Source organism: Choloepus didactylus, chromosome 6, assembly GCF_015220235.1.
Source record: "Choloepus didactylus isolate mChoDid1 chromosome 6, mChoDid1.pri, whole genome shotgun sequence".
Lineage (NCBI taxonomy): Eukaryota > Metazoa > Chordata > Mammalia > Pilosa > Megalonychidae > Choloepus > Choloepus didactylus.
In genome coordinates, this window is record NC_051312.1 from 87,073,728 (window position 1) to 87,099,403 (window position 25,676).

Sequence of the window (25,676 nt, forward strand, 5' to 3'; positions counted from 1 at the left end):
AGGCATTTTCTTATATATGTTCTATGACTAAGCATATAATCAATCTGGGCATGCTCAATAATTAGATCACCTCTGATTACATAATCTGGGGCCACTGTACTCAGTATCCTAAAACCTGCCCATCTTTTGATGCTCTAAAACTATCAGAATTACTGCAGTTCAGGGAGACAGATTTTAGACAGATAGGCCATCTGTTCTGCTTTGCACCTAGCAATAAAACTGTCTCTCTTTGAGACCCCGGTGTCTCAGAAACTGGTCATTTGAGTGCATCTGGGAAAAGAATCCACTGCCTTCGTCCAGTAATAGATAGATAGACAGACAGATAGGTAGATAGATAGATAGATAGATAGATAGATAGATAGATAGATAGATAGAGCAAATGTTGCAAAATGTTAAAATTGGTGGAGCGAGTATGAGTATGGTGGGGTATGTTGGAGTTCTCTGTCTGGGTTTTGTATTATTTTCACAACTTTCATGTAAGTTTGAAATTATTTCAAAATAAAAAGTTTGAGAAAAAAAACTATTGGGTAAACTTGGGCAAACTATTTAAGCACTCTAAGTTCTAGTCTCTTTATATGGAAAACGCAGATAATACAGAGGGAAAGCAGCCAGCACAGTGTCTAGCACATATTAAATAAGTGGCACCTTTTATTAACTTTGTTAATTTGATACATGTGAAATTAAGTATGAGTGCTTGACAAATCTAAAGACACACAGAATTATAAACTAGAGGACCACCATGGTTTAGTTTCCTTGACTGCTCAAGCAAATAGCATGCAGTAGGCTGGCTTCAAATGGGAATTTATTAGCTCACAGTTTTGAGGTTTCAAGTCTTCATCAAGGCGATGCTTTCCTCTAGATTAGGTTCTGGGGCTGGCTGCTGGCGATCCTTGGTCCTTGGTCCGTCTGTCACATGGCAATGCACATGGTGGCCTCTCCTGGCTTCTCCACTCTCTTCCAGGTTCTGTTGAATTTCAGCTTCTTGCTTCATATGGCTTTGTCTGAATCTCATTCTGTTTATAAAGGACTCCAGAAACAGGGTTATGACCCATCCTGAATGAGGCAGGTCACACCTTAACTGAAGTAAGCCTCATCAAAAGGTCCTACTTACAATGGGTTCACACCCACAGGAATGGATTAAGTTTAAGAACATGTTTTTCTGGAGTACACACAGCTCCAAACCACCACAACCATCCAAATCACTATGGAAGATAAAGCAAGAAAAATCTTTAATGTATAGCAGAATATAAAAACAAAGCATTAAGAAAGCACAAAAATAATGAAGTAAAAATGAGACCATCAGTTATGGAATAGATAAAAATAAATTAAGCTGTGCTATTGAAGGCAGAGTCCCACAATAAGTTTACAATTACAATTGAACTAGACATTATGCTGCTTATAAGAAATATAAAAGCATAATAGCACAGAATGTCCAAATGTATTAAAGATGATACATTTAAAAACATGGGAAGAAACCTTGGGGTAGGAAAGGGCTTCTCTTAAAAAAAAAAAAAAAAAAGATTGCTAAATTCAACCACAGAAAAATTAAAACATCTACAGAAAAAAAAAAAATCGACAGCCCCCAAATCCAGTAAAGTCCTAAGGCATGTGACGAAATGGGAAAAACATTTGCAATTCAGATAACAGGCAGAGGTTCAATCTTTCCCAAATATAAAAAGCTAACAGGAATCAATGAAACCAACAATCGAATAGAAAAATGGCTAAAGGATATAGTGAAAAAGGAAATGCAAATGCCTTTAAATAGCTCCTTTATTATGAAAATTCTGTAAAATTCTCTTATACATATTTGCACTGGACCAAAAAGTATGTTTAATGTTCACTGCAGTGTTGTCAGTACTAGCAAAAATTGGAAATAACCCAAATTACAACAATAGAGGTTTGGTTAAATACTTTATGGTTTACCCATACAATGGGATACTCTGCAGCCCTTAAAAAGAATGGGCTTCCAATGAACTGATCTGGAAAGAGCCCCAAGATACACTGATAAGTGACAAAATGCAATATTTAAAATATTTTAAAATGTTATACATTGTGTGTGTGTTCCCAAGATACACTGATAAGAACAGTGTGTTACATTCTGTGTTAAAAAAAATTAGGAAAATAAGAAGAGATTTGTATTTATACAAAGAAGGATACAAGGATACACAAGAAACTAATAAAACTACTCTCCAGTTTAGGGGTTAGGGAAGGAGTGGCAATTCGACAGGTGAATGATGGAAGATTTTCTCTGTATCTTTTTTCCCTATGTTTAAAATCTTTGAACCATGTAATGTATTAAGTCATTCAAAAAATTAAATAAAAAGTTAAATGATATAGTAAGTTTACATAAAGAAGCAGAGACAAGGCTATGTTAGGTAAGTAGAAACAAAATAAAGAATGGTAATAGTATCAGAAATAATACACATGGAGTCCAAAGACATTAAATAGGAAAAGGGGGGATGGTTTTACTTACAAAAAATGTATTAATAAAGGATGGTAATAATATCAGAAATAATAAAATGGCATCCAAAGATATTAAATGGGACAAAGGGAGTATTTTTTACTTAAAAAAATTTATAATCCATAGTAAGGAAGAACTTTTGTATATTAAGAAACAGAGCATCAAAACAGATTATTAGAAATGGAAAGAGGTTGATATAAACAAAAAAGTAGTGGGAGATACACTATTATTAGTCAGATAAGTTATATAGGCTAAAAACAAATATGGATATACATTATTTTATTTTAAGATGTTATACATATGTATGTGCATGTGTGTGTACCATATATACATATATATACATACATATATATATATACATACATATATATATAAAATACAACTATCAAAAGGTGGAGCCTATAAAAAAGAACACATATCCTTCTAAAATATCCATGGAACACACAAAAAGTAAATGCTAAAAAATAAAATATACACAGGCTACAGACTTTAATTGAACCCATGTTCTCTTCTTTCCCCAGATATTTGCAATAAAACTAGAAATTCATAACACAAATTTAAACCAAAAAAAAAAAAAAACAAAAAGCAATCCCAAACTTAAATATTCCCCTAAAAAGACTTTTGATTGGATCAAAGAAGAATAAAAAATTCAATTACAAATTATTTATAAAGTTATTTTAAAAACTTTACATGTCAAAATGTATGAGATGCAGCCAAAGCTGTATTCAGAGGGAAACCATAGCCTTAAATGCTTACATTATTTAAAAAGAATGAAAATACACAAAATAGGCATTCACTTCAATAAGCTTGCAGAAAAAGAACAGAAAAGTGACTCCAAGGTAATTGTGATTGTTGATTTTATGTGTCAAGTTGGCTAGGCTATAGTTCCCAGGTATTTAATTGTTATTATGTTCCTCTGAAGGTCTTTTGTAGATGAGGTTATCATCTACAATCAGTTGACTTTAGGTAAAAATTACCCTCAATATTGTGGGTGCACCCCTTCCAATCATTTGAAGGGCCTTAAGAGCAAAAACTGACATTTCCTGGAGAAGAAAAAATTCTACCTCAAGCCTATAGCATCAACTCCTGCCTGAGTTTCCAGCGTGCTGGCCTGCCCTATGAATTTTGGGGGGATTTTGTCTCCTACAATTGCATAAGTCAATTCCTTAAAATAAATCTCTACATATATGTATATATGCACTACAGATATATATTTAATATTATATAAATATATTTATTTCTCCTATTGGTTCTGTTTGTCTGTAGAACCCTTACAATAATCAAGAAATTAATAAAGATAAAAGCAGAAACTAATTAGTAAACTCTAGAACTGAGAAATAAATCCAGGTCCTTTTTAAACAAGCAAATAAAAACATTCCTTAGTATGGTATATAAAACCCTTCATGATGGTCCTTGAGAACCTCTTAAGTTTGTGCCTTGATACTGCCCTGTCACATTCAACTCCCTCCATGCTAAACACCATACCAAACTTGCTATCTGAACTCAGGAACCAAATAGATTGATTCAGATACGTTTTATGAATAGTTCTGGTGTCCCTCACTCTCTGAACTCTTTTTACTTGCTTACCTCCATTATCCACTAGTGAAGTCCACTGGCCCTTTAAGGCCCAGTTCAGACGCTCCCTCTTTCAGGCAGCCTTTTTGGATTCAAACAACTACAATACAACCCAGACTGGGAAGAGCATTGCAAGAGAGTGGGTAAATCCAACGTTGGTAGCAGAGTAGATTATTGGGTTGACGGGTGAGGTTAAATCCGTCTGTGGAGGTGGAGGAAAGCTGCCCAATGGAGGTGGCATTTGAGTTGGTTCATGAAGGAGAAACAGGACTTAGCCTGCAATGGAGCAGGGGAAAGAGCCTTCCGGGAAGAAGGAAAAACATGAGCAACAGCAGGGGTGTGTGTGTGTGTGTGTGAAAGAACAGAGAGCTTTGGAGAATGGGGGGACATCCCATACATGACTGGGTTGTGGGAGGCTGAGGGGTGTGGGGAAAGGTATGGGTGGAAAAGTCAATGGGGCAGGTCATTTAGGTCCTTGAATGACACACAAGGGACTTAGGCTTCATCCTCCCCATTGTGGGGGTGATGGTTAGCGGCCAGAAGCTTCTGAGCAGGATTGTGCTTTTGAGACTGTCAGATGGTCAGTTGCCTGAGCCCCGCCCTCACTGAGGTGGGGACAAATGGGGTGGTGGGAGGTGAGGGAGGAAAGGGCAGCTGGCAGCCTGCCCAGGAGGCAAGGCAGGGTGGGTGGCTCAGGCTCTGAGGGTCTGGGACAGAAGTTAAGGGTCCCAGTCTTGGAGTCCATTTCTCCTCTCTGACTGAGTTTCTGATTTCTGTGTGCCACCCCCGCCTACCTTCACAACTGGGAGCAGCTGGGAGGCAGCTCCTGCAGTCACCATGAGGCTTTTCCACCCACCCAACCAGCCCGGCCCCGGCAGGGGCCTCTGTGGTCAGGTCTTTGTGTTTGCACAGTGGCCCTCTTTGTACTAAGCTGCTTCCCCACCCCCTCCTGCCCTTCTCTCTCTCTTGCCTGTGTCACAAAAAGCACCAACTTTGCAAAGAGGCAGACCAGGGATCTGATCTTGCTCCTCACCCCCAGAGTCACTGTGTGACCCCAGGCAAGTCATTTTGCTTCTCTGAGTCTCAGTTTTTGGGTCTGCGCAAAGGAACTATTGTGAGAAAACAAACTCCTGGCAAGAATTGGTGTGCTGCCCAGTGCTGAGACCCAAACAACAAACGATGTCCATGATGACCCCTACCCAATCCTCCTGTTGTTAACTGAGACTTCTCCTTAGATCTCCCACCTCATCCTCACCACTACCTGACCAGGTGACTATCATTCTCTCATTAGACAGATGAGGAATCCAGGGCCTGAGGTCAGGGCTGGCTTCATGGGCGTGTGACCCGTGCTTAGGAGTGCCCTGTACTTGGTTTAAGGCTCTGCTGTGCCATCTTGAAATTCTTAATTTCTGAACAAGGGACCCTGTATTTTCATTTTGCCCTCGGTCCTGCAAATTATGTAGTTGGTCCTGCTTGGGGGGAGGTGGAGCAGAGGCTTGACCAGGCCTGGACCAGGCTTCCTACCTCCCAGGGCTGCCTCCCCTGGGTGGCTGCATCCTGGCACGGTGAGAGCCAGAGTGTCTAGGCTGTGCTTGGCAAGAGAGCCCTGGGCCCTGCCCGGGAAACCTGAGGAGCACAGTTCCCGGCTTGGGAGGGAAGGGGGATGGCGTAGGCTGATGCAGCAGCCTAGGAAGCAAACAAGTCAAGGTTGCTGGAACCAGCCCAGCCCTGTGTAACTGGAGCCACCAGTGTGGGTCCCAAGGCCACGGCCCAGCTGTCACTCTGGGAACTCAGCAGTTTCAGGGGCAGGGGACCCATGGCAGACTCACTGGGTGATTTGGGACACTCGCTTCCCCTTTCTGAACCTGCTTCCCTACATGTAAAATGGGAATAGTGACACCTACATCGCAGGGTTCTGGTGAAGATGAAAGGAGATATCTCATCACAATGACCAAGAAGATGATCGCTTCGTAGAGCTCTTACTCATTCATTCACTCAACAAATATTATGGTGCAGACCAGGTGACAAGGTCAGAGCTAGGCGATGGGCATCTAACAGAGGCGCAAGGGGAGGCGGAGAGGTGGGAGGGCCTGGAGTGGCAGGCTGTATGTCAGCCTTTATCTGGAGGGTGGTGGGGCCACCACAGGGTCTGAGGCAGGCAAGGGCAAGGAGGGGCAGCAGAGACACCACTGTAACCCGTGAAGGGGGTTGGAAGTGTCACCTCCCAGTTGAGTGAGGAGGCCTGAGCCAGGGCAGAAGTTCCAACCCCGGCACAGAATCCCAGAGCAGAAGCTTTTCTCAGGGGAGATGAGAGAAGTGGAGAGAGGGAAGATGAGAAGGCCTGAGTGAGCCAAATGCCCCATCAGGTTGGAGAAACAAGAAGCCTCCTAGCACACAGGGAGAAGATGAGAAGACGAAGCTGCTGGAGCTCTGCCCCTCCCCATCCCTACCTGCTGTTAATGGATCCCCGTTTCCCTCCCTTCCTGTGGCTCCTTGTTGGGACCGTTACAGTGCCTAGGCCTTCACCATTAGCCTGTCTTGGCCTCTTGGTTCCAGGGAGACTCCCTCTATGCTATTCCATCCTTTCTGATGGGGTCTTGTTGTGTGGGGCTTCCTGTGTGACTCACTGGACCTCAATTTCCTGGCTGGATCAGTGGTTCTAAATTCTTTTATCCATAGAAACCTATATTTTCCCAACAAACTCTCACCAGGAAATATCATTAAATAGAAAGATAAAAACCAAGGTGATCAGGTTGGAATAGGATGAGGGCTCCATAGGAAACCCTGGGTGGGGGGATTCAACTGAGGGATTTAAAGCCCACTAGACTTGACCTCTAAAACCCGGGGATGAGAGTGACAGGAAAAGATGTCAGGAGATCTAGATTTCCAGCCCCTCATTAGACAGGATATTAATCCCTGAACCCAAGCAGCTAAGGATGATGGGCAAAATCCTGGAAAACAGAACCTCAGACAGGCTAGTGAGTAAGAGATCAGTATTACCCCCATTTTGCAGAAGAGGAAATTGAGGCTCAGAGAGCAGTCACAGGAGAGAGGAAGCAAGACAGACCTGAACCCTAGGCTGAGGGGTTCAAAGACAAGGCCTTTCCTTTGCTTCTTAAGACCAAGTCAACAGTTGTGGTAGCTCGGGCACTGCCTGTTTTGGAGAAGCATTTCTTTGGCTGTCAGGTAAGGGCATTGAACCAGCAACTCTGCAGGAGTGTCTGCCACAGGCAGAGGGAAGCCTGGGTCCTCATCTTGATATCAAAGGAATTTTTCTTCTGGGCTAAACAGCAATAACAGTAGAAGGTCTGAGGGTTTAGAGTGGGGTAGGTAGGGAGAAGTTGCTGGCTGAGGCCTTCGGTGCCTTAGGGGACTGCCCAACACTGGGATCTCATGGCCTGGGCCCCACAAGGTGAGGTTATGGGGATTCCTAGCTCCCTGGAAGCAGACAGACCTGCTTGGACAATGGGCAGAGGAGGCTGGACAAGAGGCCTTTGTATCTCCCAAGCAGAGTTCCCAGGGGGACTATAGAGGTGGTTCAGCCACACAGGACTGTGTGTCCACTCTGCTCCAGCTTCTGGCAGGGCTGCAGCCAGTACCCTTCCTGGGCCCCTCCTGGGACAGGTGACCAGGCCCCAGTCACCTGATGCAGAGCCCAGCAGGACCCGGGTCCCTGGGCAAGCAAGCCCGTTGGCAACAAGAAGAGGCTTCAGCACCAGATGGATGGACACTGGAAGGTGGGAGGGTAAGTGTGATGGGTTCCACTTCATAAATATTAAAAGGAAGCCCTGAGAAGGACTGTAACTGGGTCAAGGTCTCCCAGAATCTGTGCTGAAGCGGGGTTAGAACCTACATTCCTGACTCCTAGACCAAAAATAGGGATGGGGGCATTCATCCATCCATCCATCTATACATTCCACAATCACAATTACTATACATTCCACAGGAACACATTAGGAACAAGGCAGACCTGATGTCTGTCCCCTGGAGCTCACAGACCAGGAAAGGGACAGACACAGGATCCGTGACCACAGAAGGCCACACTAGTGGAGTTAAGAGCAGAGAAGGGAGTGATGTGTGTGGTGGGAGTAGTCTGAGAAGACTTCTCAAGGGAAGCCACTCAGAATGAGGGACCAAAGTGAACAGGATATTGGGAAACTGCTGGTGACTCTCTGGCAGGGCGTTAAGGAGTGGGGGGAGCAAAAGGAAAGAGGGGTGGGCACAGCTGGAGAGAGAGGCAGGATCTGAGTGTCTGGATTTCCCCCTTTGGGCAATGAGGAGCCCCCTACCCTCTCGCCCCAGCCCAGGGTTTCAAGCGGTGCTCTGGCAGGTCCTTCGGGGGCAGGTCCCTCTGAGACCTGACCGGAAGGGCCGGGCTGGGACAGGGAGGCCGTGGGTGGGTACAAAGGTCCCGCCATGGGCAGCAGCAGGAGTCAAGGAGGTCATCGGGCAAACCTTGGAAAACATTAGCATGTCTGAAAACCTCTCCTCAACCGCTCCCGATCTCGTGTGAGGGAGGCGGGCGACCTCCATCCGGCCAGGCTGTGGGACCATCCCCGCCGGCTCCTCCCCGCGCAGCGCCGCGCTGGGACGCGCGGGCCCAGAGGCCGCATCGCCGCGCGGGCGGAGTCCCTGAGCTGGTGGCGGGGTGTCTGCCGGAGGCAGCGCGGGGCGGGCGGCGGGCGGTGCCAGGGTCTGTGCAGAGTCTGCCCCGCCCCCGGCCTGGCCGGGCCGCGGAGGTGGGGGGCGAGGGGGGGCGGGGGCCGCGGGGCCTCCAAAGCACATGGGTCCCTGTGGCGGCGGCGGGACGCGGACGCCAGCGCGGGCACCCGGGAGCGGCGGCGGCGACACCCTGGGCGCAGCACGGAGGTGAGGGGCGGACGGCCTGGAGAGGACAGAGGACAGGGAGCGGCCTGGGGACGCGGCGGGGCAGACCCGCGCGACTCCCCACTCGGCCCCAGGCAAGGAGAGCGCGCGGGGCGGCTGGGGTTCTCTGAGTGGGGCGAGTTTCGGAGCCGGTGTGTACGCGCGCAACTGGGCAGTGTCAGCGCACGGGTGAGTCGGCTTGTACTTTGTCTCCTCGGTGAGCGTGGCCAGATAACCCGGGGTAGGATGTGTGTGACCGCGTATTTGGGAAAGTCTGGGTGAGTGAGCGGGTGAGTGCGTGCGCCCCTGCCCGGCCGAGGCGCTGAACTTGTAGAACTTGTCCCTGTGTGTGCTCTGGTGTGGGATCTCCGGAGACTTGGGGCCGCATCCCTGGAACATCGGAAACCCGCGGTGAACCCACCGGTCCGTATGACTGGGAGAGGGGAAACCTGCAGGGAGGTGGGGTGGGGTGGGCAGTGGTGGTGGAAGGACAGTTAAGCCCCTGTTAGGGGACTTTTAGCTGGCAGGTGGTACCCTAGGAAGTCAGTCCAGGAGAAGGCAATGCCTCTGCCCCCACCCCACCCCCCCTCCACCCCAAGAGCCAGGCCCTGCCAGCAGACTAGGGCTGCTAATCTGGGGTCTTTGGGGTCCCTGGCGACCATTCCCCTCAACCCGGCATTGCCAGCTTCCCTGGTCCCACAGCTGAGGTACCTGGTTTGTTTTGGATCTAATCTGGAAGAACATTGAGGCCTGGGAAAAGTCTCAGTCATCTGTCAATGGGGGTGGGGAAAAGGGGAAGGAGATGATTTGAACAGACCTGTCTCAAGAAAAAGCTCTCAAGACACACAGACCTATGTTCCAATCTTACCGCAGCCACTATGTGACCCTGGGCAGGACGTATCCCTTCTCTGAGCCTCATTGGTCTCATCTGTTAAAAGGGAAAAATAATGATACAGAATTTGAGGGTTTGGGGGTTGCTGATGTGTGGGTCCTGTCAACCAATGTCTCCTCCCCGGGCAGGCTCCCAGCTTTGTGTTGAGTTTCAGCCCCTGGAGGGAGCCTCCTGAAACTAAAATCCCAACTTTATCCATCCCTGGACTAAACTTTCACAGGACTTCCCCAGGACTTACCAAAACCCCTTAGCCTGGGACTCAAGGCCTCTGTGAACTGGTCCCTGCCAACCTCTCCAGCCCCCTCTCCCACCTGACCCTTCACTCTCCAGTAATTGCTTGTCGTCTTCTGCACACACTAGGTTGTTGCTTGCCTCTTGACCACTGAACATGCTATACTTACTTCCTAAAATGCCCTCCTACTCCCACCTTTCTCAACTGAAGAACTACCCAGCCTTGGGACCCAGTTCAGATGTCCCCTCCTCCTGGAAGCCTTCCTTGATCACCCAGATGGGTTGGAACTTCTTCTGGGCTCTGCAGCCCCTGCGCAGCCCTGGTCCCTCCCTGAACTGTTCTGTTCTGTGTGTCTCTTCCTTTTCTCTCCTTCCCAGGTCTGGGGGCTCCTGGAAGGCAGGGACTGGGTCTCATTCATTTCTGTGTTGCCCATACCCTGTGCAGGGCTGAGCTGAACTGAGGGAAGAGCAACTTCCCCAGTGAGGGCCTGTGCTTAGTGGAGCTCCATGTCATTGCACAGAAGGGAAACCAGAATCAGGCCATCAGAGTGGGTGGTACAGGTCGTCAGAACAGTCTGGCCTTGGGAACCATAGGACCCAGAGTGTGCAGGTTGAAAACTTGAATTTTATCCAGAGGCAATAGGGAGACTTGGGAAGTTTGTAAACGTGTGTGTGTGTGTGTGTGTGTGTGTGTGTGTATGTGTGTGTGTGTGTGTGTGTGTACATGGTCAGATCAGCATTTCAGAGAGATCTCTCTGGCTGCAGGGTGAGAATGGATTAGGTAGTGCCGGGTGCAGGGAGTTCAGGGTCAGGGCATTTGTGATAGGACACCAGGCCCATCCGGACATTGTTTAAACCCTGAGCTCCTGCCTCTTGGTGAAGCAACTTGCCCTGAGTCCTTAGATGCTCCTGCTGAGGAATTTGGGGACACCTAGGACTCTCCCTCCCCCAGTGGGACCCGGGAGACCTGTGAGATCATCCCAGCTCTACCCCTATCTTGCTGGATGACCTTGGCACAGGTTTCTGCCCTGCCAGCCTCTAAAAAGAGGCCAGAACCAGTAGGGTCCTGTGTGTGAGAGGGTGTGTGGGTGGCGAGGGCCTGACAGGGAAGGCTTGTCACGCTCTCCACTCCTCCCTGCCTTGGGCTGTCCTGGGCTCTTGCCAGAGGGATTGGGGGATCACTGTGGGTGACCCCATAAAATGGCTGCCTGACTTGGGCTGCAGAGTGAGGCTGGGACCCTTTCATTCCCGTCCCCCTCCTGCTAAGGATGCACAGGGTTCTAAACCTTCTGAATCCCCCAAGGACCACCCAAGAGAGTGTGAGGGCATCACCAAGCCTCGGGTGACCCCACAAGAGCTTTGATTTGGCTTCTCTCATGGCTGTCGCCCTTAGAGAGGCCACTATGTCTCTAAGTGTCAGCCTTCCCATCTGTTAAATGGCTATGATGCTCTTTGCCTCCTCGCATGCAAAGTTGCTATGAGGATTCTTGAGATAGTGGCCAGGAAAGGGCGTTGAAGGCTAAGTACAAGGCATGGGGAAGGAGTGTGATGTTCACAGGCTTAAATACCTTGAAGACTATGATGGACCATGAGATGCAAGAACACGAGTTGTGCAGGCTATTGGATTTTAAATTATTGACTGCCTCCCTTGTCCCCACCCTCTGCAGTCAGGTTACTAGTAACAAATGTGTGTATTTATGAACAGTTTACAAATGTCCCCCATTTCATCCTCTACCAACCCTGGGAGAAAGGAATTATTATCCCTGTTTTGCAGATGAGGAAATAGAGGCTCAGAGAGGACCCTGCCTGAGGTCACACAAACAGGGTGGAAGTGGGGGCTCCTGCCTGCCTATCCTGTCCTATTCCTTCCCATCCAGGTCACAGAAGCCCCATCTGGATGAAGCCTAGTCCTCTGGCTTCCAGCTGAAGGGAGTTTTAATCCTGCCCAGAGAACCTGTCTTTGGGCTTGCTTTTGGCTTGATTACCAGTCTGTTGATAAGATAACTCTGCCCAGGCCTGCCCACAGGACCAGAGAAGCATTTCTGATCAGGGGTGGGGAGGAAGAAAAGCAGGTGCCCCTGATGAAATCTTTCCTCTCCCCAAACCACATTCTGTGAGCTTGCTGGGTATACCCTTTGGCCCCACACCTTCCTCTTGGGCTGCCGTTGTGTCCCCAGGCCTGAGCTCTCCCCACCACTAGGCCCTGATGGGGAGGCTGGCTGTGGGGACATTCTCTGACCTCTGAACCCATCCTACAGGCCAGTTGCAGGACTAGTCCAGGCCGTGCCTGGACAAGCAATGGGAGAGGAGGGCCTTGTTCCTGGAGGCATGGGGAGCCACAGTTGGTTCTTGAGCAGAGGAGTTCATTCATCCATTATCCCATACCCCTAGGCCTGAGTCATTCCTTGTCAGGAATGAATCACTGGAGTCCCTGCTGGTATGGTGGGCAGCCTAGACCCTATGTCCTCCTTAATCCTTAGCCCTGGTACCTGCCACTGTCCTTGCAGCTCCCTAGAGAGGGAGGCCTGGGCACTGGGGCTGTGCCCTGCTCCGGAACTGTAGAGGAGGGCCTCCCTCACTTCCTGGGCCTGTGTGACCCCCCCCTTTCTCCCTGTCTCAAGGGAGGTTCCTGGCGTTGCTCTGACTTCCTGGTGAGTCTTCAGCCTCCTCAGCTTCAGATTGTGGGAGGAGTCTTGCCATGGCTGGGCAGTGGGCAGGGAAGGGATGCACCCCATCTCACAGGGAATCCAGGGCCAAGGGACCAGCTCCTGTCATTAGGACATTGTATGGTCTCCTCTCTCTTGTCTCCCTCCCTCTAGGCTCCACTGTCCAATCTACTGTCCGTGTAGCACTATCTTTGTTAAGGTCAACTCTGACTATGTCCTTCCCTGCCTAAGCCGTGCCATGGCTCCCCATTGTCCTCGGGATAGAGATCGAGCTCCTCAGCCTCACATTTGAGCCCTTCCATGGGAGTCCCTTAGGCCCCCCCACATTCGTGACCCCCTAGCCTTCCCCTGACATTCTTACACCACTGCTACTCCTGCTATCTTCAATGTCCTCTTACCTCTTTCTTTACTTGGCAGGCTCCCAATCATCCATCAGGGCGCTGCTCAAATGACCCTTCCTCTGAGAAGCTCTCCCTGACCACCAACTCAGTAAGGGTTACTCTGGCTCTGTGGGCACTGGGTTTACTTAGTTATGGCTTGATCACCCAGGGGGTCTTGGCCCATGTCTCTGTCTTTCATCCAGTTCTGTGTTCACAGGAACCCTCTCAGGCCGGCACTTGGGGGCATTGGCAAGTGTCTGCTGAGACTTTGTGGTTCCTTGGGATGTGATTTATGATTGATCACTCTGAGAGTACAGATTCTTGCGGTTCTTAGAATCTCAAAAGCAAAGACTATCAGAAGCAAAGAGTGACAATTGAAGGAACATTTAGTATTCACTACTGGAACCACAGACTCTTGGAATTGGACTCTAAGAATCAATGGATCTGGGAACCACTCAGCAAAATAATCTCACAATCAGACTCTCTCGTAACATGTTTTACACTTTTGTTACATTTCCTACCACGGGTTCCCATTCTCACTCTTTTCTCCCAAACTGGGCCCTTCCTGCTTCTCCTCAACCCTCATGCTAGCTCCTCTTCCAGGACCCATGGCCTGCGGAGACGTGTTCGGGGACTCATGTGTTCCAGTGTCACACTGCAGTGATGGGCACGTGCAGCCCCCACCTCAGGGCAGCACATGATTTGTTAGCCCCCAGAGCTCCCACCTGTCCCCTGTCTCACCCCTCGTGAGCTGTCCCGTGTAGCAGTGCGTCTCCCCATTTTACCAGAGATTAACCTGAGGCTCAGAGAGGGTGAGTGACTTGGCCAAGATTGCATGGCATGGGTGGTTCCAAATTGGAGGCCAAACCTAGGGTTCTTGACTCTCTGGCTGGAAGCATCTGGTGTGATAGGGTGGGTTGAGTCCAGGGCACTGAGGCTCTGGACTGGTTCAGTTCCGCAACCTACCATCTCATAGCCCTGGGCAGTGCTGAAAATAATGAGAGCAACCCCACACTGAAAATAATGAGAGCATGAGACCTTAAGTAACACCCTTCCTCTTTTGGGGTCTCGGTTTCCTTATTTGCAAGGAGGGCAATCTGTGGCCTACCCACTTGATCTGTGGCCTACCCACTTGGATGCTTTGAGCTCAACCCCAGAAGGTAGTTCTGCAGTCAGGACCCTGGGGGTTCCCAAGAGGGAGAGAGCCTCTGAGAAGGGGCTACAGAGCCCAAGGCCCCCCAGAAGTCCTCACACCACAACAATGCCTGCTGATAGCACCTGAAGCTACCCTAACGCTCGCTAGCCTCCAACCTCACAACTGTTTCCTCAGACCAGTGGCCCAGAAACCACACAGGGGATGACTTCCAAGCTCCTAAACTGTCCCTAACCCAGCTTTGCCCTCTCCACTCCTCTCAAGCCACAAGGATGACTGATAGTTCTCCAAACGTGCTGTGTGATCTCTCATCCCCATTTTGCTCACTCTACTTCTCCTCTCTCTCTGCCCACCTGACTGCTACTCATCTTCCAACTTGCAGCTCAGGTGTCTTCTCCTCCGGAAAGCCTTCCTTGACCATCCCTCCATTCCCTTTAGGGGCCCTCTTGGCTCCTTCAGCCCTGGTGCTTCTGCCTCCCTCAGCTCCTGTCACCCCTGAATTGTCATTGTCTGATTCTGGGTCTGATGCTCCCACTCGACTTTGACAGTCAGCTCCTTGAGGGCAGGGAAGGGTTCGATCCACCAAGTCTCCAAGAACACTGTACAGGGACAGAGATGTGACAATCTCTGTAAAGGGTGAGTGAGGGAAAGAGTGTGGTGGGAGTCTGGCCTGTGCTGGGTGGGAGGGGGGTTTGTCCCTGTTCTGGCCTCCCCTCTCAGGATAGGGAAACCTGATCTGAGGTCCAGTTGACTGTGACCCTGCTATCTGCAGCCTCTGCCCCCAATTCCTGTAGGGTTTCCTGCCCCTCTTGCCTTCCTGGGATACCCTCATCCTCCCTACCTTCTCCACCAGCTGAAATCTTATCTCTTTAAATTATCGCATAAGATGAGTTTAAATCATGTTGTTTAATTATTTCAACAACCTTACAAGACAGGTACTGTCCTTACACTGAGAGGAAGCTGCGACTCACGTTTGGGCATTCAGAGATGTGCCCAGGTCCCCCAGCTGGGACTGGCACGACTGGGATTTGAACCAGAGTCTTGCCTCCATGCTCAGCTATCTAGGACTTCTCCAGAGAGGCCCAGTGCCCTCTCCTGTCCCCTCCATGGTGCTCAGGGCCCAGGTCCTGTGTCTCCCCTCACAGCATCCCACGCTTGGCAGAGACAGACAGCAAGGGTTTCCAGAGCCCTCTCCCCTCTCAGGCTGGACAGGGCCAGCCAGGTGGGTGGGTGGGGACATTCTGGAATGTAGTTCAGCTACCCTGAAAATTCTGCAGGCGGGCCTGGGAACTGTGCCAGCTCCTCCTCTCGGCTTTGGGCTCGCTAGCCCATGGCCACAGGGAGAAAGACCCAGCTTGGGGAAGGGCCAGAGCCAGTCTGGGGAGAGGAGAGGGGGAAAGGAGTCTTCATGCTGGGCTTGGCTCTGTCCTTGACTCACTGGGTGATCTTGGGTGAGACACAATCCCTTTCTGGGCCTTAGTTTCTCTAACTGTGAGATGGGTACAATAACCATCATGGCCGCTTCATGCTGGGGAAGTGCCAGGGAGAGTAAGTTAGATCCTGGGCTCCGCCAGCCAGTGCTCCCTCTGGCAGAGAACTGGCCAGCCAGGCAGAACTGTGGGGCTCAAAGAGGGCTGGTGGAGCAGCTTCCCGGAGGAGAGAAGACAGGGCCTTGGAGAATAGAAGATTGTGATCAGGGGCACAGGTCCTGAAGACACACAAACCAGGGCTGCTTCTGCCGTTTGCTAGCTTTGTGACCCTGGAGAAGTTATTTAGCCTCTCTGAGCATCTCAGGATTAAATGGAGGCACCTAACATGGAACTTGACACAGAGGAGCACAAAGGAAGCACTTACTGTAAGCTCTTGTAATGATGTAAGTGTTAGAAGGTAAGGGAGGAGGTCCTGGAAGGGGAACTTGGTGAGCAAAGATGTGACCTTGGGGCTGCTTTTGGTGGGCTTGAGGTGGGGGTAGAGGATGTATTGGCTGGAGGGGTGGCAGGGACCAGAAGAGCCTTGCATGCCAGACTGAGGAGCTTGTACTTTAGCCTGAATGAGAGGAAAGCATGGAAGGTTTTTGTTTGTTTGTTGCATGGAAGGATTTTAACCCAGGTAGCACTGTGGTCAGATTTGTGTCTTAGGAAGACCAGGTGGCTGCAGTGGGCAGGTGGGGGCTGCAGTGGAGGCAAGGAGAGCAGTGAGGTGGTTGGAGCAGTAGACTGCAGGAGAAACGCAGGGCTGACCCAGGGCAGGGACTGCAGGCGGGGAGACCATGTGCTGCATGTCCGAGGGGCTTCATTGGTTGAACTGACAGGACTTGGTGAGTGATGGGCCGTCACGTGAGGTCAGGAAGAGAGCGGTTGGCAAGGCTGTCTCTGAGGTTTGAAACCTGGAAGGATGGGTTTCTCAGAAATGGGAGAATGACTCTGAGCAAGTGATGAGCTCCACCTTAGCTTGTTGAATCAAGGCAACTCCTAGAGAGAAGACAGGGTGTGATCGCTGGGTGGAGTGAGGTGAAAAGGTGAATGAAGCTCTTTCACCTTGTCACTAGATTCTAGAACTGAGTGGCAGATAGCTACCAGCCTGCCGGCCTGTGTCAGCCTGAGACTACGGGGGTGAGGGGTACTGAGTAAACAGCTGCCCAGGGGCATTTCTGAGTGCCCTCACCCCTGCCCTATTCCTGCTGCTGACCTGTCTCCTCTCCCCACTTTCCCAGCTTGGGGACCTGGCCTCAACCTGTCTCAAGCCCCATCCCCCCATTCTAGGGAAATGGAGTAGTTGGGGAAAGATCATTCAGGAGGGGGATATTCTGTTTCTCCTGTGATGTGGCTGAGGTTTAGGCAGATGCTGGAACGTGCTTGTACAGAGAGGGGTCCTTCCACCAGGTAACCAGCCCCTCATGGAAGCCCTGGGCCTGATGTGTTTGTGGGACTCCCAGGCTGGAAGGGGAGAACAGGGCTGAAGTCCAGAAGAGCTGGGTTCTCATCTTGGCTTTATTCCTGTCCTACTGTGAGGCCTTGGGCCTCAGTTTCCTCCTCAGTCAATTGTGGGTTTGGGGCAGGTGATTTCCAAAGGCCGCTCTGGGTGCTGACAGCATAGGACTTGTGAGTGTGTGTGTGTGTGTATACATCTGAGTATGTGCACCCCGCTGTGAATCTGTGTATCTGGGTGTGCCAGTGTCTGTGTGTGCACATGTGGTGTATGTGTGTATTTGTAACACCCATGGAGGAATGGTTGGAGGCAGGAGGGGGAGGGTGGAATGTTCTAGACAGAGACCTAGCTTCAGTAAAAGTGCATTGGCAGAGTTACTACAGAGCGCATACCAGGTGAGGAGAGTATTGCCTGTTTCTCAGCTGTGGGCTTGAAGCACAGACCCAGGACGGAGGGATGAAGGACGGGGCCCTGAAGGCTCGTCTCAGCCCTGCAGGGTATGGGGAATCCTTGCCCCTGGCAGAGTCATCCTCCTGCAAAAGGGAGCGTCTGGGGGAGGAGGCTGGGATGTGGAGCCAGGGCGATGGTGGGCTGCTGGATGGCTGGGGGTGGTGGGTTGCAGAGAGCATTTCCACCAGGACAGCATGCCAGGTCACCTCGCTGCCTCTGTGAGCCAAGGTTAGAGCAGAGGGAGGTGGCTCCCGGGGAGGGCTTGGCTTGGCTGGCTTCCCGCCACCCAGAGCCCACACTGTCTCCACCTCCCTGTGTCTGCAGGAGCCAGCAGCACCGCCTGCTCTGAGAAATGCCGGAGGAGCCAAAGCAGGGTGCGGCCGGGACAGGGGGGACCTGTTTTTCCTGTTTCCCACAGAGTTCCCTGCAGCCTGGTCCAGGCGTGTGCATTCATGAGTGAGGAACCTGAGCCAGCGCCGAGCATCCTGACAGCAAGCGCAGGGGCCGGTCAGGTATGTGTGTGCACGGGCAGGGCCCACCGGCTGGCAGGCTCAGGGGCCAGGTACATGTGTATGTTCACATGTGGGTGCGTGTGTGTGTGTGTGTGTTGGGTGTATGTTGTGTATATGTGTGCGTGCGTGTGCATAAGTTGAACTGGGATTAGATCAAGGGGATCGTAAGGCAGGTGCCCAGCTGTAGCCTCCACCTTGCCCTGCTCCCTCATCCCAGGCTGGGATGAACTCAGGCTTTGGAGACACACAGCCCTGGGTGTCAACACCTAATTTTTCCAATTCCTGGCAGTGTGATCTTTACCTCTATGGGCGGTACCTACCAAGGGGGAGGGAGGGGGATGAAATGAAGATGCTGCATGGAAGCTGCTCCATGTACCTGGAGCAGGCCTGGCCCCTAACAAGCAGAGTGAGGGCTACAAGGTTTGGGGCTCTTGACCTAGACTGACCCATGACCTGGGCCAGAGTTGAGTGAGAGAAAAGAATGTGACTGGCCTCAGATTGCTGACCCATCTCCAGAATTTCCCTCAACTGGTGGCTCCCTGACCTGTCCATGGAAGGGGCAGGACCACCTGGGGCCCTGCAGCTGTTGAAGAAGAGAAGCCCAAGGGCCTGTCTGGGGCAGGTGCAGGGCTCAGGTGGGCTGGGCCCTCGAGAGGGCTGGAATGACCTGTGCCCACCCAGGGTCAGCAGCCAAGAAATCTGCAAGCATCATTATCCTCTGGGAAGTCCTCAGAGTAGCAAGAGAAAGGAAAGGCACCTTCATAAAGTTCAGCCTCCTCTGGGCCCCATAGCCCCCTTATGCATCATTCATTCATTCATTCATTCATTCATGTAACAACTGCTCTGGATCAGACCTTTTGCTGTTTGATAAAGACAAAGAGAAAAATCAGATGGACCCAGCCCTCAGGGAGGATCTGGAAGGCATTGAGATAAAGGATGGAAGGACAAATTACCAGCATGGTGTGAGGTGTGCCCTCGGTGGTGAAGGTGGCTGGGGAGAGGGGGAGAGCTTCAGAGATGAGGTGATATTTGAGATAGGCCTTAAGTAGAATGGAGTGCGTGTGTGTGTGTGTGTGTGTGTGTGTGTGTGTGTGTGTGTGTGTGTGTTTTCGGGAGGGGTTGGGGTTCAGGAAAGGCTTTCCAGGCAGAAAGAACAGCCTGAAGAAAGGCAGAGAAGCTCAGAAGATCAATTAAATGGCTCACATCTCTCCTCCAGACAGGGGGCTCCTCCTGGGGCAGGGCCGGCCAGAACTGAGCACAGAGGGTTGGACAAAGTTAGATGGTAGCCAGTCTCTAGGGAGCTCAGGGTGAGGCCCCAAAGGGGCGTCTGGGGTCAGGAAACCCATTGGTTCTTTCCACCAGCTAGAAAGGTAGGAGAGGAGGCCTGAGGGAGAGGGCCTGGGGACTTGGCTGACTCTATAAAGCAGGGTGGGGGTTAGGAAATATGTGCTCACAGGTTGGTGAGCCAGCCTGGGAAGGGACGGGGCGGGCAGGGTCAGCCTGGACGAGGGCCATGGTGATGGAGTCCCCAGCTGGCCTGGGAGGGTAGAGGCCAGGATGTCTTAAAACAGGTGGAAGGGGCAGCTCTCTCCTTTCACGAGGAGACTCAGGGAAGTCTCCACCCACCTAGTTAATGCCTGAGATTCCACCATTAGTGATTAACAGGAAACTCTTAGTGCAGAGAGAGGAGATCTTGACTCTGAAGGGAAGAGGAGGTCCCTGACCCTGGCCCTGAGGGGAGACAGCCCAGGCCTCTGCACTGGGGCAGGAGCAGAGCCGCAGAGTGGAGGTGGGACTGGGCCTGTGTGCTGAAGTACGGAGGAAGCTGCCCTCCCTGCCTTGATCAGGGCAAAGAACCTCATGGGGGAAGTTTTGGGGCTGCAGTTCTCCAAGGCTGGGGGATTTGGTCTGTGAGAGGTCTGAGACTTGGGGGAACTGGGATGGGCAGGAAAGGCCTGATGTCACCCGGGGTTTTGTGGCAGTGCTGAACTTGAACCTAGGCCTACTGTCTCCTAGGTCGGGGCTCTGTCCCTGGTTGGGAACGTGGTCCTTCCACAGTTCCTCAGGCTCACACTCTGGCCCTCCACGTTCCTCCTGAACCAGTGACTCCTGGCTGCCTTCCAAAGAGCCAGGCCCAATGACCCCACCCTTTGCCCATTTCCACATCCCTTGACACCCCTTCAGGGCACCCCATACTTGCCCTGCTGCCCCGCTACCCTGAGCCAGGCCGCCTCCTCACCACCTCCCTCTCCCACTCTTCCTGCAGCCCCCCTCTGAAATCTCTCCTCTGATGAGGTCCCCATGGCCTGGCCCCAGCTCCGGCTTCAGCATTGCTCCCTGGCCTAATACATTCCCCTCCCTTACAGCTTCCAGTCAAGACCTTTGATTTCTTCTCAACTGGTGGTCTGAGGGAACTTCCCAAAGACTCCCGGAAGAGGCCCCATCTGAGCTGAGCTTGAAGCTGATAACCCCCACCATGTACCCACTCTATGCCAGGCACTACTCCATGCATTTTGCATGAATTACTTAGTCTTCACAGCAGTCCTCTGACTCAGAATGTTTAAGTAACTTGCCCAAAGTCACACAGCTGATAGGTAGTAGGGCCAGGTTTTGAACCACCCAGGCAATCTGGCTCCAGAGACTAGATTCTTACTCAGTGAGGTTTGCTATGCTGAAGGATAAAGAGCTGTAATTTCAATAGGTGGAGATGAGGGGCGTGAATGGCTTGTAGGTGAAGATAGCAGCATGAACTAAGGCTGGGAGGGGAAAAAGCATTGGGCACACTCAGGAAACCTCATGTCGGAGGGGATGGAGCTGGTGAGGTGGCAGACTGAACTGCTGGACTTTCTCTTGAGAGCAGGTGAAGCCACTGGAGGGTTTCAAGCAGGGGAATGACTTTGTGTTTTACAAAGACCCCTCTGGATTGGGGGGCAAGGCTGGAGGTAGGGGGGCCAAGGGGGAGGCTGCTGCAGTGGTTCCATCCACAAGAGGCTGGGGCATGAGCCAGAGTTGGGGCACAGGAAACACTGGCCCTGCCAGAAACCCCACTGATATCCAGCTCCTCTCGAATTGGCCCCACAAAAGCTTCTGCCTGCCTCCTCACCCTGGTTTGCCGTCTCCTTAGGAAGGAGTCTAGGTCTGGAGGGGGTGAGTGTGGTTTAGGAGTGTAACCTCCCTTCTTTCTAGTTGCTCATATGCTGACAACAGGAGACAGGGAAGATCTGGGGGGCAGAGGGGAAGTGGGGAGACCGAGGGACCTATGTGCTCCCATGTCCCCCTAATCTCAGCTGCGTGGGCCTTGAACTGCTGCTGGGAGGCCAGGGCTTGGTGGGAGGCTCAGGGTCTAGGGGAATGGGTGTTACTAGCCCTGCCAAGTCCCCAGGTCTCAGCCTCTCAGGACCCCATGATCCAAAATGAAGGGATTGTACAGTCCCATGTTCTCAGGGCGGGCAGAGCTCATATGTCATCCTCCCAGACACATCCACACATGGCATGAGCCCTGCTGCAGCCTCTGCTAGAGTCGCGTGCACACCCTTGTAAGCAGGGAGTTCACTCACTCCTCCTGCAGCCCCTTCTGTTGTGGGGTAGACCTGGCCAGGAATCACGGCCCAGCCACTCACTGGCTGTGTGACCTTTATCAGAAAACTGGGGATGATGACCTGGCTCCCAGAAGCATGTGGTAAGGGATAGATGAAGTAACATTTACAAAGCACACATAGCAGGAAGGGCAGTGGAGGCCAGGGGTGTGTAGTATGCACCCTAGGGATAAGGTAGACAAATGTCAAGAGAGTGATGATGTGCAAAGAGAAGCCAGGTAGGCCTGGGGGAAGCCAAATTTGCCTCCCTCAAAAGAAGTTCCCCTTTGCCTCCGATCATTGCCTCCGCCCCGGACTTCCCTGGAATTTCCAGGAGGGTCTCTGTCCCATCTGGCAGCCTCACAGGCCAGGGAGCAGGACTGCTGTTTGCAGATTTGGAAAGTGCTGGAATATAGAAGCAATTAAAACATATTTGCTGGGTGAGAAAGTGAATGTCTGAAGGTGTAGACCCTTGGAAGTACTCTGTCAAGTACCAAGCACAGGGCCAGAGCCTCCCTGGAGAGTAGAAAAATGAGCTAAACAAAGAACTTTCTAATGTCCCCAGGAGGATATGGGTTGCCCACCACCAGGAACCATGGGCCGTGGGCATTGGGTGTGAAGTGGAGCCGCTCAGCCTCTAAGGCCCCTTTCCAGTTATCTGAAATTTTACCTCTCTGGACCCCCAAATCCACAGATTCCAGAGCTCCGAATCCCAGCTCTAGAACTCTGGGACCCTGAGGTTTGCAAAGTTCTTTGGAAAAAGGCCAAATAGTAAACATTTTTGACTTTGCAGGCCGTATGATCTTTGTCACAAATACTCAATTCTTCTTACAGAAAGTGACGTGGCTGTGTTCCAATAAAGCTTTATTTATAAAAACAGACTGGTGAGCTGGATTTGGCCCTCAGGCCGTGATTTGCCTAACCCTGTTCTAACGTTTTAGAATTGTACCATCCTGACATTCATGAATCTCATGCATTTTTAGGGCTCTGAAACACTGTGTTTGGGGGTTCTGGATTCTCTGGATCCAAGGGAGAGATATAGATCAGATGACAGCAAAGTCCCCAAACGTGGTTGGGTAAATCTTAACCGAGGGCATCTGGGGGCCCTTGGGGTCCCTCACGGCTCCAGCCAGGGTGGGCACATCAGGCCTCCCCGCTGAGCCCTGGCCATGACCCTGATGGCTGTCTGCACCCCCTTTCCCTGCAGGGCCATGGCAGCAGGCGTGGGCCTCTGGAATGGCACCAAGAATGGCACTGGGGACGGGGATGAGCTGGGCTACAGGTGCCGCTTCAATGAGGACTTCAAGTACGTGCTGCTTCCCGTGTCCTATGGTGTGGTGTGCGTGCTCGGGCTGTGTCTGAACGCCGTGGCGCTGTACGCCTTCCTGTGCCGCCTCAAGACCTGGAACGCCTCCACCACGTACATGTTCCACCTGGCCGTGTCGGACTCGCTGTACGCGGCCTCCCTGCCGCTGCTCGTCTATTACTACGCCCGCGGCGACCACTGGCCCTTCAGCACGGTGCTCTGCAAGCTGGTGCGCTTCCTCTTCTACACCAACCTCTACTGCAGCATCCTCTTCCTCACCTGCATCAGCATGCACCGCTGCCTGGGCGTCTTGCGCCCGCTGCGCTCGCTGCGCTGGGGCCGGGCCCGCTACGCCCGCCGGGTGGCAGGGGCCGTGTGGGTGCTGGTGCTGGCCTGCCAGGCGCCGGTGCTCTACTTCGTCACCACCAGCGTGCGAGGCGGCCGCATCACCTGCCACGACACCTCGGCACCTGAGCTCTTCGGCCGCTTCGTGGCCTACAGCTCCGTCATGCTGGGCCTGCTCTTTGCGGTGCCCTTTGCCGTCATCCTGGTCTGTTACATGCTCATGGCACAGCGGCTGCTCAAGCCGGCCTACGGGGCCACCGGGGGCCTGCCACGAGCCAAGCGCAAGTCGGTGCGCACCATTGCCGTGGTGCTGGTGGTCTTCACCCTCTGCTTCCTGCCCTTCCATGTCACCCGCACCCTCTACTACTCCTTCCGCTCGCTTGACCTCAGCTGCCACACCCTCAATGCCATCAACATGGCTTACAAGATCACCCGGCCCTTGGCCAGCGCCAACAGCTGCCTCGACCCTGTGCTCTACTTCTTGGCTGGACAGAGACTCGTTCGCTTTGCCCGTGATGCCACGCCACCCATGGACCCCACCCCTACCGCCCCGGTTCGCCGCAGGCTGGGCCTGCGCAGATTAGACAGAAACGGCATTGAGAGAACAGAGGACATGAAGGCCAGCAGTGAGGACTCTAGGCAGACAGAGTCCAGGACAGCTAGTAGTGAAAACAGTAAGGACATTCAGCTGTAGGTCCTGCACTCCTCAGGTTTGTGCGAGTCTATGTGGGAGGTGACAGGGGAGACCGGGACTTGTTCAAAGGGGACGGTCTCCCCAGATATGGACAGTCAGCATCTCGTGCCAGATGGCCAAGGGGGCCATGGCCCCACGCTCCATCATTTGTCAGGGGCTCAGGATAGATACCACCTTTGTGGCCAGTCCCCACATCCCCAGCATGTATGAATTGGGGAATAAGGTTTCAGGAAAGGCAAAGGTTCGGGGCCAGTGCTGCCCTTGGCCTGACTTCCACTTATAAAGCTGGCTGGGCCTGCCGAGGTGTGTCTGCTGTAATCTGGCCCAATCAAGTTAAATGGAGAAACAGGCCCATTTGGAGAGGAAAGTGACTTATCAAGGTTCACACACGAGTCTGGGCCTGAACTACCAGGATGGGAGCAGAGTCCCAGGGTGACCAGAGGGCCCTGGAAAGTGTCCAGGGTGGAGCCAAAGGTTCCCTCAGGGAGTCTGGAGTGGGTCTGGGTGCCACAGTGGGCCCAGTTCTGAGGAATACCCTTAGCCCAAGAAATGGACATCTGGGGATCTCTGTCACAATCTCATCTGGAGGCTCTCCTGGGCTGGGAGCCAGTGTGAAGCTGTAACTTATACTAAAGGTTTTGTTGCCTGCTGATCTGTAACCTGAGTGTGGCTGGTGGGTGGGGTGGGGAAGACAGCCTGGGAAGCTCTCACCACCCCCACCAGAGTCCTTTCTCCAACCTGTTCTCTTCTGCCACCTGCCTCCCCAATGCTTGCTTCAGGGGTAATCTCACATCAGAGATCCCCTCCCCAGACCTCAGGTCATCCCCCCCACCCACCTTAGCTGGCTCTGTACTTGGCACAGAGAGGAGTCAAGTGGGGTCCCTGTCCTTGGTGATCCCTCAGTCTAGGACTTAATGGTAATTACCAGTTGTGTGCTGGTAAATGTTAAATCATTTAATTAGCTTTCCAGAGAGAGTAAGGGGAACCCTTATTTGTAGCATTGCCAATTGCCATGGTGTAAATGCTCCCACCATAGTCAATGTGACTGTGGTCAATCCCCTGCACTGAAAGTTTACCAGTTGGTTCTTGCCAACAGATACAAGTTGGCTCCAGCACACCACTGGATGATGCTGAATGGTTGGGGCTGTGGACGAGGGGGGTCAGGGAAAGCTTTCTGGAGTAGGGGGACTCTCGAGCTGCATGTAGCTTCTAAGAAGAGCAGTTTACCAGGAGCAGAACATCCAGGTGCAGGATACTTCCTGGTCCAAGGCATGAGGGCAAAAGAGCAGGGTGTGCAGACACTGTAAGCAGGCTGGGCAGCTGGCTCCCATTCTCAAGGCAGGGTCACAGGATCCAAGGCAGGGCACCCGACTTGCCCTGACCATGAAGCTTCCTTTCTGCTGGGCGTAAGTGCAGGAGAGACTCACTCCTCTTTCCGTCCAGTCCCCTGCCTCCTGGGACAATCCCAGCTGCATGGCACTATGGTTGGTGCTCAGGCTGGGCCAGGGGGGAGATGGGCCTCATCTGTGACAGGTTCCAGGACCAACCAGGACCACTCTGAGCTGATCTGGGGAGTTTGGATGGACAAGGCCCAGCCCTAGCCTTTCAGCAGGGGTAGGGCAAACCTGACAGGCCTCACTAT

At 52.0% G+C, this 25,676-nt stretch overlaps 2 protein-coding genes across 9 annotated transcripts; one reads left to right on the forward strand and one right to left on the reverse strand.

Moving 5' to 3' along the window:
* Window positions 1-1,165: 1,165 nt before the first annotated feature.
* On the reverse strand, window positions 1,166-9,301 carry LOC119537205 (formin-like protein 5). Its single transcript, XM_037839758.1, has 2 exons — window positions 8,492-9,301; window positions 1,166-1,202 (listed from the first exon to the last, which is right to left on the reverse strand). Exons 1-2 carry the CDS (start codon window positions 9,299-9,301, stop codon window positions 1,200-1,202), a joined length of 813 nt encoding a protein of 270 aa, XP_037695686.1. The 3' UTR covers window positions 1,166-1,199.
* P2RY2 (purinergic receptor P2Y2) lies at window positions 8,442-24,686 on the forward strand. Of its 8 annotated transcripts, none has more exons than XM_037840545.1 (3): window positions 8,442-8,905; window positions 17,927-18,114; window positions 22,897-24,686. In XM_037840545.1, the coding sequence occupies exon 3, from the start codon at window positions 22,901-22,903 to the stop codon at window positions 24,032-24,034; it is 1,134 nt and encodes a 377-aa protein (XP_037696473.1). In that variant the 5' UTR covers window positions 8,442-8,905; window positions 17,927-18,114; window positions 22,897-22,900; the 3' UTR covers window positions 24,035-24,686. The 8 variants fall into 8 exon arrangements, with proteins under 8 accessions (XP_037696473.1, XP_037696476.1, XP_037696478.1 ...); XM_037840548.1 differs by having other exon boundaries at window positions 8,821-8,905; window positions 18,021-18,114; XM_037840550.1 differs by lacking the exon at window positions 8,442-8,905 and adding an exon at window positions 8,979-8,997 and having other exon boundaries at window positions 18,021-18,114.
* The last annotated feature ends 990 nt before the right edge of the window (window positions 24,687-25,676 follow it).